The 14,304-nt window shown below is 39.1% G+C and overlaps 1 protein-coding gene across 6 annotated transcripts in view; it reads right to left on the bottom strand.

Moving 5' to 3' along the window:
- Positions 1 to 523: 523 nt before the first annotated feature.
- Positions 524 to 14,304, bottom strand: part of MCM8 (minichromosome maintenance 8 homologous recombination repair factor) — a 42,679-nt gene continuing 28,898 nt past the window's right edge. For 5 of the 6 annotated variants that reach the window (XM_006096443.3, XM_023760311.1, XM_023760310.1 and 2 more), the window contains 6 exons: positions 10,687 to 10,882; positions 8,138 to 8,357; positions 7,633 to 7,842; positions 6,086 to 6,162; positions 2,398 to 2,587; positions 524 to 826 (listed from right to left, as the gene is read on the bottom strand). In XM_006096443.3, the coding sequence (XP_006096505.1) occupies positions 734 to 826; positions 2,398 to 2,587; positions 6,086 to 6,162; positions 7,633 to 7,842; positions 8,138 to 8,357; positions 10,687 to 10,882 (986 nt within the window). In that variant the 3' untranslated portion in view covers positions 524 to 733. The remainder of the gene's footprint in view (positions 827 to 2,397; positions 2,588 to 6,085; positions 6,163 to 7,632; positions 7,843 to 8,137; positions 8,358 to 10,686; positions 10,883 to 14,304) is intronic. The other variant, XM_023760312.1, reaches the window with a different exon arrangement.

The following is a 14,304-nucleotide window of genomic DNA, read 5'->3' as shown; positions in this document are numbered from 1 at the left end:
CATTTCCTGAGGCCTGTAGAAATAAACCTTTACTTACTTAAAGTTACACAAAAAGTAGAATAAAAATACCAAACTTGGAAAAAAAGTTTCACTTAACAGTGCACACGGTGTGCTCAGGTGGGAGGAGGTGGCGGGATTTAAAAAAGTAACTCTGTGAATGTTTCCCCAAGTGGACATTTGGTATGCAATGCCCTGGTGCTGTTCAGTGGTTAGATCATTGGTCCTAGCACTGAAGGGTTTCGGGTTCGATGCACATGCCTGGGTTGCAGATTCAATCCCTGGCCCATTTAGGAGGCATCCAATAGATGTGTCTTACATCAATGTTTCTCTCTCTCTCCCTCCTTCCCTTCTTTCCACTTGAATCCATGGGAAAAATACCCTCGGGTGAGGAGTAACAACAACAAAAATACACACAAAAAGCTACGAAATAAAGGACTAAAAGAAGCCAATGTCACCCCAGTAAATTTAATTTAAAAAAAGACTCAAAGACAGGTAAAAGTCAAAACTATAATTTATAATTACATATTCAGATTAAAAAAAATTTTTTTAACCTACAGAAGAAATTGTGAAAATTAACAAATGACTATCACTGTTTAAATTAGTTCAACACTCTTTTCTCATATTACTTTTGGGATGTCATTTTTCAGAATAGTTATTTTTTTCTGCATATTCTTCATTCTTGAGATGGCTTTAAATGCTAATTAACCCAGGAGGGCCTAGCTTGATAGTCCTTTTACACAGTTTGAAGTTGGTAAACCTTGGGGCCTTTTTTCAAGAGATAACCTTGCTCATTTAGTGATCCAATAAAATTTTCAAAATCAGCAACCTGGAAGAAAACATCAAGGGTTAGCCCAAACAAAACAAAAAGAGACCACTAAGTAATATTTTTAAAAATCTCTCAAAAACAAATGTACAATTGTCAAGTTTCTTGGGAAAATAAAATTATTTGTACTTACAGAGAAAACTGTCTACATATGAACTTTGGATGCTATAATGCAGGGAATCTTTTATATTTGTTTTAGCTTTGCATCTAAAACATTTTGACTTTTTGAAATTAAGTGGGCAGTCTTCCATATAAATTGTGTTACATGGAAGAAAAGGGGAAGGAGATTAAGAAACACAAACTTCCAGTCATAAAATAAGTCATAGGGGTGTAATGTATAGCACAGGGAATAGAGTCAATAAGATAATAACTCTGTATGGTGACAGATGGTTACTAGATTTATTGTGCTGATCACTTTGTAAGGTATATAAATGCTGAATGACTATAATATGATATGCCATCTGTAATTAAAAATAAATTTAAAACATAAACAGCCCTAGCCAGTGTTGCTAAGTGGGTAGAAAGTAGGCCAGCCCTGGTTGGATGGGAGGCAACCAATTGATGTGTCTCTCTCACATCAATGTTTCTCTCTCTCCCCCTCTCCTTCCTCCCCTCCACTCTAAGAAAAATCAATGGAAAAAAATATCCTCAGGTGAAAATTAACAAAAATAAATAAAATAATAAACAAAAATATCTTATTACATCCTTTTTCACTAAACTTTTCTATTGGTAGAACAGGTGGAACCATGTCCATTTAACAAATGAAGAAACTGAGGTTCAAGGATATTAAGATGACTTGTCCACAAGGGATTGTTTGAAAAACATGTTTCCCCGTAACTATCATGATATTGAGAAACCTTTGAAAAGAGGAAGGTAAAGATAAAAACTTTCTTTAAAGCTATATACAGCGTTTCATAACTTAAGAAAACAAGCTTGTTTTTGTTTTCCAAAATACCTATTCCATTCTTTTTTAATCCTTGTCCATTTTTTTCCATTGATTTTTAGAGAGAATGAAAGGGAGGAGAGGTGAAGGGGGAGAGAGAGAGAGAGAAAAAGAGAAAGAAAGAGAGAGAGAGAGGAGAGAGAGAGAAACACAGATCATAGATGTGAGAGACACATCAACTGGTTGAATTGAACCTGCAACCAAGGTACGTGCCCTTGACCAGGAATTGAGCCTGCGACCCTTCAGTCTGAGGGCTGATGCTCTAACCACTGAGCACTGGTCAGGGTGCCTAGTCCATTCTTTTAACCCAAATATTTTGATATTTAAAAGTTCTGCCGAAACCGGTTTGGCTCAGTGGATAGAGCATCGGCTTTCGGACTGAAAGGTCCCAGGTTCGATTCCGGTCAAGGGCATGTACCTGGGTTGCGGGTACATCCCCAGTAGGAGATGTGCAGGAGGCAGCTGATCGATGTTTCTCTCTCATCGATGTTTCTAACTCTCTATCTCTCTCCCTTCCTCTCTGTAAAAAATCAATAAAATATATATTAAAAAAAAAAGTTCTGTTATACATTAATAAAGACCTGCTGACATTATTATAAAAAAGACTTATTAAATATTTGGTTTATCATACCTGAATGTTTAGTTCTCTGGCAATCTGCCGAAGTTGATGAAATTGAAATAAATTATTGTAAGTTCTTTCAGCAATGTTGTTGAGAGCAGAAATAAATCTTTTTGCTGTTGACCTATTGCTCATTCCAGAACCGTGCTGGGATCGCTCAAAATCTAGGTTCCCAAATTCATCAGAGTAAGTTCCCAGCATGCTTAATGGGAGAGGAAGAAAAACAAAGTTACCCAAGGTGGCATGGCTACAGAAATTTTCATCCCAGGCCTCCAGATTATAAGAAGAAAAATGTGGAATTATCATAAGGCCTCATGTAGCAGAGATTTAAACATGTATTTATTGAGTGGCCACTATGAAATTCACTATGGTATTGGCTGGGGCTAAAAATATTTTGGACAGTTACCACTTTTAAGAACTTTTTGCCTATAGGGCAAGAAACACACTACAGGTTAAGGCTTAGACCTTCAGGAGGTGGCATGGGTGCCCTTCTACTCATACAGCATGCTTCTAGTGGCAGCAGAGGAACAGAGTGGCCTCCACGGACAGGCCAATACCAGCTGAGGAATGAAGAGACAGCCAGGTAAACTCTCTCCCTACGAGGAAAGGAAGAAAAGGATGTGCAGCCTAGAGCTAACAGAACATTTAGATGGAAGGCATGAAAGACTCTATGTGAGATCTGCCCGTTTCTGAAGCCTTTAGTGTGTGATGTAGGTCAGAGAAAGGGAGATCCGCTCAGTCTCCTCTTAATATCGTCAAAGCTAGTGCTAATGGTCATAAGTACAGTGTTAGTTACCAGTGTCCACTAATGTGCCAGAACCACATTTGTCACTTTATATAGCCTCACTGCATGCTACCTCAGCACCACTGTTCGTGGTGTGTTTACACAAAAGGGGACTGAGAAGCAGAGCTTAACTGTGTAGCTCCAGGTCAGACTCTAAAGCTCATGCTCTTCCAGCAATGCTGTACCACTTTCACTCAGAGCCAGGGGGACAGCGAGGCAATGTCACTTGGTTCTGACGCCAAACAAGCCCCAGAACAGGGGCTCTTGGGGAGGAGGGGGGGAATAATCCATTTACTTTCAAATAGAAATTACTTAACACAATAATTTCATCTTTAATATATTTTTAGCCTTGGAAAAATAGATTTTTTAAAAATATATATTTTATTGATTTTTTACAGACAGGAAGGGAGAGGGATAGAGAGTTAGAAACATCAATGAGAGAGAAACATCAATTCAGCTGCCTCTTGCACACCCACTACTGGGGATGTGCCCGCAACCAAGGTACATGCCCTTGATTGGAATCGAACCTGGGACCCTTCAGTCCGCAGGCCGACGCTCTATCCACTGAGCCAAACCGGTTAGGGTGGAAAAGTAGATTCTTAACAGATTTATATATTAATTGCTATGAGAGCATATTAAAAAGAATAATTTCTAAATTATTATACACTCACAGAAGGGGATACTATGCAGTTGCAAAAAAATAAAAGGAAGTTCTTTAGGCACTAATATGGAATGAACTCCAAGATGCACTGTAAATGAAAAAAGCAAGGTATAAATGTGTGTGGCATGCTACCATTTCTCCATGAAGAGGGAAAAAGAATACACAGATACAGAGTTCTGATAGGTATTTTGTATCTGAAAGTCACAACACAAAAGATATGTCGCCGCCACTGGGGCAAGAGAAGGAAGAACTAGGTAACTAGTAAACAGAGTAGGAGCAAACTTTTTCCACTGTATGCTTTTTGAACTTTGGAATTTTGAAGCATATGAATGTGTGAACCTATTAAAAATTTACCTGAAAAAAAGAAAAAAAAAACCCTAAAATAAGCTTTTGCTTTTATTGAGTAAAAATCTACATATATAAAAGGCAAATATGCAAAGTGTCCCCTCGGGAGTTTGGGATATTGGCAGTTTGCTCGCTCGCTATGATGTGTACTAACCATCAGGGGGCAGCATGGAATGAAGGCCCTGGCCTGCAGCCGGAAGGCACCAATCAGCCCTGATCACCAGCCAGGCCTAGGGACCCTACCCGTGCACTAATTTTGTGCACTGGGCCTCTAGTAATCTATGTCTGCCCAGCTGACATGGCTGTGGTTGAGCGTCAACCTATGAACCAGGAGGTCACAGTTCGATTCCCGGTCAGGGTACATGCCCAGCTGTAGGCTCAATCCCCAGTTTGAGACTTGCAGGAGGCAGCTGATCAATGATTCTCATCATTGATGTTTCTATCTCTCCCTCTCCCTTCCTTTCTGAAATCAATAAAAATATATTTTTTAAAAAAATCTAAGGTAGACATACGATTGGTTAAAATATAATTTTTTTTCTTTTTTACCTTGTAGGAATCATGATCTACCAAATGATATAAAATACAAAGCTTACAATCTATATAATAAAGAGATAATATGCAAATGGTCGTGATGCCCTCACGTGTAACGACCGATCAGCAGGAGGCTGTGTGCGCAGCCAGCGCGGGTGGGCGGGGACTTGCAGCATTGGGGACTTGCGTGAGGCTTGCGTCCCCTCCCCAGGCGCTGGCCCCGGGGACGTGAGGCTCGTGTCTCCACCCATGGGCCAGGGACATGAGGCTCGTGGAGGCCTACCTCTTTGGGGTGATGGATCATGGGGCTCCCACACCGTGATAGGGCACAGGCCAGGCTGGGGACGCCCCCCCCCCCCCCAGTGTGCGAATTTCATGCACCGGGCCACTAGTTTAACAATATTTGTTAACATCCTAAAGTATTTATTTATATTTGAACCCAGAAATATCATTTCTGAGAATTTCTCATACAGGTATACACTTACCCACATATGAAGTATCTTATAGAGATTACTCTTTGTAAAATTGTTTGCAAAAGGAAAAGAATGGAAGATATTCATGTATCTAGCAATGGGGGACTACTTAAACTATGACATCCTATCTAATAATAGACAAACATGGTAATTGACCGTACCTTCGCTACTCCTCCCATTGGCTAATCAGCACGATACGCAAATTAACCGCCAACAAAGATGGCGATTAATTTGCATATACCGGCTGGGAGCGAAGACTGAAGACAACATGGAAGCGAAGCGCTACAGAAGGGAGCTAAGTAGAGGCGGTGGAGACAGGAATGGAGCCAAGGCTGGGGAGGCGGGAGGGCAAACCTAGCTGCAGCGGCTGGGAGTGGGAGCGAAGCCCACCTCAGCGGGTTTCGCTCCCTTCTCTGCTTTGCTCCAGCAGGAAGCCCTATTCTTGCAGGAATCTTCCTGCAACGGGTCTCTAGTATCTAAATAATAGAATACTATTTAGCTATAAAAAGAAGAATTCTCTATGTCCTAATAGGAAAAGATCTCGAGATATAATGTCAATTTTTTTTTAAAAAAGTAAAGAACAGTATAACTCATGCTATTTACAAAAAAGTAATGGGTGTTTTGGTGAAGGATGGGTGGACAGTAAATAGGATGGGAGCAAGTCTTCTCTAAATATGTAATTTTGAAATGATTTTAGAACTATGTGAATGTATTACCCATTCAAAAAATTTTTTAGTGTCAAGATTATTTACACAAATTTTAAACCAAGAAAGTATAGTTTCTTCAGAGAAAAATGTGATCCAATGGGCTAAATAAAGACAATTTTGCTTGGCCTAAATAAAATCTATACTTAAGATGGAAAGATGACTGGTACTTCATTTAAAACATTAAAAATTTTAATCTTACCTGTATTTCATAATTTCTACTATATCTTCAGCATCTTCTTTGGTTGCTTGCTCTCTCAATTCCAACCTTGCTCGTGCCTGTGAACCATTTTCAGATAACAAAATATAAATATAGGGTGTCCCCCCCCAAAATGTATATGCACTTTAACAGCTGATAACACTTAACTTTCACTCCTTTTCAGGTTTAACTGATTTGAAATAATGGGTGAAACCAGTATAAGCTTTGAACAAAGAAAATTTATCCTGAAGTGCCACTAGATTTTTTTCTTTATGGGGATAAAAAATAAAGTTTATGGTACAAAACTGGCAAGAGTTGAGGAAATGCAGGAAATGCATACACACAAATACCGAACAAAATGATTCTTGATGTTTGCGATTCCACTGGTTCCCATTATCAACAGTGCCTGAACCAGAACGGGTGTCAGTTTGAAAACAGGCATTGAAAAAAATTCATTTCTGTAAATTCTTTTAAACTCTGAAAATCAACTGTATGTTAATAAATACTGATTTTATAATCATTCAAAGTGTATGTTAATAAATACTGATTTTATAATCATTCAAAGTGTGTATACATTTTTGGGGGACACCCTGTATATTTAACATTGTTTGAACAGGTATAGTATGTTTAAGATTTTGTTTATTTATTTTATACAAAAATTGACTTTTGGGGAAGGGAACTATGATATGAAAGTCAGAATTTTAAAAAAGTGATTTGAAAACAAGTATGAAAATAATCACTCATTTAAAATATGGATTAGTGCTCACTTTGGCAGTATATATACTAAAATATGGATTAAAATTTATTTTTATCTACTAACATATCTTTCTGAGTGTTCATTTCAGAAGATTTGATTATGAAATATACTTGGTTTTTCCTTGCCTTTTACTTTCAGGAAGTCATACCTAACCAATCTGTTAAAACAAAAAAGAGGAGTAAGATTTTAGAAGCAAAAAGCCCAAACCCTGACCCAGCTAATTTTAACTTCCACAGCCCTCTTAGCATTCCATAGCTGTGAATAGATGTTATTAATATTAGAAAAATGGGCATTATCCTATGGGCCTGTCATGTATCAAACCAAATAAATACTCAAGGTATTTGACACACTCCATGTTCTCAAATATTCAACCTTAAATCCCAACATCCTTAGTTAACCTAACCACTCTCCACACTACAGGAGTTTCCTAAGTGTCATTAAAAAAAAAAAAAAAAGTTGCATGCTTGGCTGGTGTGGCTCAACGGTTGAGTGTTGACCTGTAAACCAGGAGGTCACAGTTCGATTCCTAGGCAGGGCACATGCTGGGGCTGTGGGCTCAATCCCCACTGGGGGGCGTGCAGGAGGCAGCCTATCAATGATTCGCTCTCATCATTGATGTTTCTCCCTCTCCCTCTCTGAAATCAATGAAATATATATTTAAAAAAAAAACTTATCTATTTCTAATATCTCCCTGTAAAAAGAAAAACCAAATCAATCATGCAGAAAACTGAGAGAAACCATATTACTCCTATCTCCCCTTTCTTAAGTTAATAAAATATCAGCTTAAACAAACCTCTGTTAATCGAATCAGAGATTCCAGCTGTCTAGTAGTGATTGGTGAGCTATTTAACCGCTGGCTCTGTTTCCGGAGCTCAAGGTAGAAATCTTGAAGAATTTGAGCAGCTTCTGTGGATAGCCTTGGATAGACATAATGACGAGCATAACCAATGTACTTTCTTAATAGCTGGTGGGGAATTGGATCTATTGTTTCTCCAGCAACCACCTAACACATGATAAAAAGGCCCAAATTACAAGGACAAGTAGCAACTAAAATCTTTCAATTAAAGTAACTTGTTTAGATAAATATAAAATTTAAGAAGACTCTTCAAGTAAGCCAAACACACTGTAGTTCTAGGTCTAGTTAATATAGATTATTTCTAGTAAAGTTTACATAAACCCTAGTATTATAATATAAAATATAAGTTTATATGAAAGTTTATATACTACTGCTCTACAGTAACACACTGAACTTTGACATTCAAACAGAAGTGAACTGAATGATTAAGAAGCATTTGTACCTTCAGTCTTTCTGATAATGGTTTATCAGAAACCACTTCAAGTACAGAAGTATTTGAATCTTGACTATTCAGACGAGCTACTGTGGCACTACTAACAGTTCTCTGCTTTCCAGCTCTTATTGCAATTACATGTTCAGAGAGTAAGTGATCATGATCTTCATTTGGAGTGTCCAATAGGATAAAGACCAAATCAAATCTGGATAGCAGGGCACTCCCCATTCTAAAAAGGCAAGAAAGACAGAAGAAACAATGATTGAAATAAAAACAAGCTGACAACCTAGAAAACTTGTTTTTTACTCAAGTTCCATGTAGAACTTAAAAAAGGTTTTAGATTATAGAAACAAGCAATCGCTTTTGGATAAGAGACACCGGCCATGTGCCCTTCACTATGTGCATCGTTTTGCATGTACTGCCCTCTGGTAGGTTGAGCACACGGCCCTTTCTCACACCAGCCAAACCACTGAATTCTGTATGTTCTATATTATTACCCATGATCTAGGACTTTTGGATTTTTATGTTAAAATGCTGTAAATGACACATTAGAGGTATCTAGTTAAGGAGTTCTTAATCTTTTATTATCTGTTGCTTCACCAACCCATTAAGTCACTCAAAGTATACCTATGCACATTTAGAAGCAAAAAGCCCATTTTTTTTCTTTTTCTTTTAAATTGATTTTTAGAGACAGAGAAAGAGAGAGAAACATCAATTTGTTCTACTTATTTATGCATTCATTGGTTGCTTCTTTTATGTGTCATGACCGGAGATCGAATCCACAATCTTCTCATATTGGGACAACACTCTAACCAACTGAGCTACCCGGCCAGGGAAAGCCCATTTTTCCTTAAATAAGCATCTAATTAGTCATTACAATATAAATGCTGCATACTACTTAATCACCTTCTCTGAACCCACCAATGAGATAACTCCTCTGAGATCAGAAAACTGAATTCCAGAGTGATTAACAAATTTCACCAACATCCCAAAGCAGGTTTGTGATACCCTAAAACCTAGAATCTAGGTCTAAACCTGGAACCTTGTTCAACTGGATCCTTCTGATCTTTCCAATATAGCACTTTGTTATTTTATTAAGAAAAACTAATAAATTGACTTTTTTGGTGGTGATGATATAAAAATACTTAGAATCTCAAAGTACAATTATGTATTTTACTGTGTACCATTTCTATATTAAAGATAATAATTACATTAATAAACATTAGAAAATTAGCCTTTTTTCCCCCACAAGAACTTAAGGTTCCAGTTTTTCATATGAGGCATTCTTTTGTCTTTTTCTCCCTTTTGCATCACTTCAGTCTATTTTCCCCTTCCTGTACATTTTGTTCAACCTGTACAAACAAATCAGAAGAGAAAGCATATGCGCACACAAATATAAACATTGTTTTTGGAATAAAGTGGGATCATACTACATATATCTATAATAATAAAAGGGTAATATGCTAATTAGACCAGACATCTTCTGGATGTCATTCCTGACAAAGCCGGGGCCGGAGGGAAGCCAGCCTGGGTCCCTGGTAGCCGGAGGAGGGAAGCCCGGATCCCGGGTGCCGGAGGAAAGTTGGTGCCGGCAGCTGGGGGAAGCCCTACTCTTGCACGAATTTTGGTGCATTAGGCCTCTAGTGAGTATATAATGTGCTCTTTTCACTTAACAGTAAAGCATAGATGTATTTCCCTATCAGTACTTAGACAGCTCCTTTCATTCTCATAAGACATTGTACAGTCTTACTATATAGTTTAATTACTTCCCTATCAATGAGCATTTTAAGTTGTTTCCAATCTTTGGCAGTGTTAAACAACGCTATAACATCCACATATCTTTGTGCACTTGAGTCACTATTTTTGTGAGTATAATTCCGAAAAGAACTGGCAGGAACAAACAATGTGTACATTTACAATAGTGATAAACATGCCAAGTTGTCCTTCAAAATGCTAAATTCTCCATCCCCTTGCCAATAATGATTATTAATATTTAAAATGTTTGCCAATCTGGAAGATATCAATAGTACTTCACTGTTTTAATTACGTGTTCAAACACATTTTTTTAAAAAAATATATTTTATTGATTTTTTACAGAGAGGAAGGGAGAGGGATAGAGAGTTAGAAACATCGATGAGCGAGAAACATCGATCAGCTGCCTCCTGCATGCCCCCTACTGGGGATGTGCCCGCAGCCAAGGTACATGCCCTTGACCGGAATCGAACCTGGGACCCTATCCACTGAGCCAAACCCGTTAGGGCCATATTTTTATTAAATATACTTTTATTGATGGAGGGAGAGGGAGAAAGAGAAACATCGATGTGAGAACGGAACTTCGATCAGCTGCCTCCTACATGCTGGGGATCAAGCCAGCAACTCTGGCTTGTGCTGACTGGGAATGAAACCAGCAACCTTTTGGTGCATGGGACAAGTGAGCCACAATCATTTACTGAAAATTTGTAATGTCTATGAACTACCCAATATACATTCAATTATCTTTTCCATATGATTTGTAGGGATTCAATATATTAAAGGTATAAATATTTGAAGAGACTTACTTTAAGTTCTCAGAGACTGTTTTGGCTTTATTATAATGTCCTCCAACTGGATTTGCAGCAGCAATAATGGAGGTTCTTGCAGGGAGGCTACAAACCATGCCAGCCTTAGCAAGACTGATACTTTGCTGTTCCATGGCTTCTAACAAGGCTTGATGCTGATTCCCCATCTTATCAAATTCATCTATTCCACAAATACCTATAATCACAGTAAAATAATACAGGAAAAAGTGTTCTTTGGTCAAGTTGTAAATTGTAATAGAAATTATCCCACAATAAAAAATATCTCCACTGTTTCCAGCAGTTAAAATTATCAAGTGTCATACAATAAAGAATTCCTGATTTTTTTACAGCAAATAAAATGTCTTAATTAACTTACTCTTATGTAATATTTACTCATTTGGCATTTTCCATAGGGAAAGCACTATTTTATGAGGATTACAAAAATGAAGAACATATGAGAGTGACCCTCAAAAAGTTTAAAGACTTAAATCCAACAGGTGAGACTTTTAAGATATATACATATTTGCCGAAACCGGTTTGGCTCAGTGGATAGAGCGTCGGGCTGCGGACTGAAAGGTCCCAGGTTCGATTCCGGTCAAGGGCATGTACCTGGAGTTGCGGGCACATCCCCAATAGGAGATGTGCAGGAGGCAGCTGATCGATGTTTCTCTCTCATCGATGTTTCTAGCTCTCTATCTCTCTCCCTTCCTCTCTGTAAAAAATCAATAAAATATATTAAAAAAAAAAAAGATATATACATATTCAAGATAGTATACTTCAACAACTATAAAAGGTATGCATAATTATACAAGACTAGAGGCCCGGTGCACGAAATTCATGCGGGGGGGGGGGGGGTGTCCCCTAAGCCCAGCCTGCACCCTCTCCAATCCGGGATCCCTCTCACAATCCGGGACCACTGGCTCCTAACTGCTCACCTGTCTGCCTGCCTGATCGCTCCTAACTGACCCCCCTGCCAGCCTGATCACCCTAACCACCTCTGCCTGCTGACCTGATTGCCCCTAACTGCCCCCTCCTGCCGGCCTGGTAACCCTCAACTGCCCCCCCCCCCGAACCCTGGTCACCAACTGCTCCCACCCCCACCGGCCTGGTCACCCCTTACTGCCTCCCCTGCTGGACTAGTTGCCCCTCACCGCCTCCCTCTGCCGGCCTGGTCGCCCCTCACTGTCCCCCTCTGCTGGCCTGGTCGCCCCTCACTGCCCCCCTGCTGGCCTGGTTGCCCCATGCAGCCTGCTGTTCAGTCGTTTGGTTGTCCCTCACTAACCCCCCTGCCGGCCTGGTCGCCCCACGCAGCCTGTTCGGTTGTCCAATCGGTTGTTTCGGATGTGACGGCCCCTAGCTCTTTTGGGGGTGGGAGGAGGTTAAAAGAGGAAGGGATATCTGGAAAGTTTTTAAGAAAAAAGTGATTTTTTAGCTGGGTTTTTTGGGAATAGTACAGCAGCATAATTTGGAAAGAAATGCACAATAAAGTCAGAAGTCCTAATGTAGTTCTTAGCAATAAGGAAATCACTTAACCTCTTTAAACAAAATATGAAGATCTACCACTGACTGAAGGCATTTTATGTGCCAGGTATATTATAGCTGATCCATATGTTACTGGAGACCCTCAAACATTACCTTGTAATGTTTTTCCTCCCTTCTTGCCCATACCCTGAGCATCCTGTTAGGTGGACATCCAGAGGGTGTTGCTGTGGTTAAACCCCTTACTTACAACCAAGTAAGCATGCCAGCTCAGAGGTCAGTCCATGCCTTTCTGGAATTGAAGGTATTACTGGATATTCTCAATATTACTAGCACAGTGCCTCAGGAGAGGGGACAGTGCAGAAACAAAGTCAAGCTGCTACTTTGCCACTTTTCAAAGTTTTAAAGCATGAGTTGGCAAACTTTTTCTGTAAAGGGGCAGATGTAAATATTTTACATTTTATAAGTCTGTTACATATTCTTGGGGTTTTTTTTTTTATTGTTCTTTACAATCCTTTAAAAGTAGAACACCCATTTTTAGATATAGACTATACTAAAACAGGGTAAAGGCTAGGTTGACCTGTGGATTAAAGTTCACTGATCCCTGGTTTTAAAGCATTTAACTTTGAAAATTTTATACTTTCTCTTTTCTTTGGCTACAATTATTAAATCTTGTTGCTTTTTAAGAAATGATCTATTTCATTAGATATTGAAAAAGGAAAATATTACATCCTTCTCCTTTTTTCCCTGTAAGTGTTCAGTAAAGATGTTAGTTGTGTTTGTTTTTAGGATCTGAACTCTGCTGATTAATATTCCTTTGTATTTTAACAATGCTACTTTTTAATTTATTGATTTTAGAGAGAGAAAGGGAGAGGGGTGAGAGGGAGGATGGGAGGCAGGGAGAGGGAGGGAGAGGGGAGAGGGGAGAAGGGGGGGCGAGCGAGAGAGAGAGAGAGAGAGAGAGAGAGAGAGATTTGTTGTTTTACCCATCCATGCATCCATTGGATGATTTGGATGATTCTTATATGTGCCCTGACTGGGGATCAAACCTGCAATCTTGGCATATCGGGACAATGCTCAAACCAACTGAACTACCCCCGCCAGGGGCAATAGTGCTACATTTACCATCATAGCGTTTGGCTTCTCTACCTATATTTGAAAGAAGAGGCAGCTCTTACCATTCCACATCTTAAATCACATTGGCTATCTGTATAGCTAAACCCCGTATCACCTTCAACTTCTAATGGAAAGTTTGGCAGTTTCACAATGAGTATCCTTTTCTTATTTATTATTTTTCTTCATCTGGTGACTGGTAAAAATACTGTCACTTCTAATGAACAAATATTTATAAATCCCTTCTATATATCTTATTATGTTCTAGGCATGTGAGATACAGCACTAAAAAGACAAAATTATTTGCCCATGTAAAGCTTACAATCATTGGTATAGGGAGCCAGACTATAAAAAAGTAAACCCTATAGTATATTAGAAGGTAGTAAGTGCTACAGAAAGAAAAGGTAGAGTAGGGTAAATAAAATAAAACCTGATGATGGCAGTGGGGATTAGAATTCAAAATATGGTACATAGGGAAGGCCTTGCTGGGATCAGAACTTTTGAGCAAATAATTGAGGGAAGAAAGGGAACAAGTCTTGCAGATATATCTGGTTTAAGAATGTTTCATACAAAGAGAGGAGCAAACACAAAGGTCCTGATGCAGGACTGTGATGTGCTTGCTGAACTAGTGGTGACCATGGTATATCAAGGAAGCCATTGTAGCTGGAAAAGAGGAAGTAAGAGGGAAGTAGAAGGTAATGAGGCAGAAGATGTGGTGAAAGGCGAGAATGTGAATGACCCTAGAACACTATCAATACTTGGGCTTTCACTAAATGAGACAGGGAGTCACTGGATAGTTTTGAACAAAAGAATAAAGTGATCTAAGTTTTAATAGGGTTTCCCTGCCTTATTAAAAATAGGAAGGGCAAGGGTAGTCATAGGCATGCTGAAAGATCACAGTAATCCATGTGAGAGATGATGGTACCTTAGATCAGGGTAGTAGCGATGGAGAAAAGGCTGGATATTTAATATATAGTTGACCCTTGAACAACACAGGGGTAGGGGTGCTGGACCCTGTGCAGTCAG

Source organism: Myotis lucifugus, unplaced genomic scaffold, assembly GCF_000147115.1.
Source record: "Myotis lucifugus unplaced genomic scaffold, Myoluc2.0 scaffold_178, whole genome shotgun sequence".
NCBI classification, from domain to species: domain Eukaryota; kingdom Metazoa; phylum Chordata; class Mammalia; order Chiroptera; family Vespertilionidae; genus Myotis; species Myotis lucifugus.
Note: the sequence above shows the minus strand (reverse complement) of the source record. Positions and strands in the feature narration are given on the sequence as shown.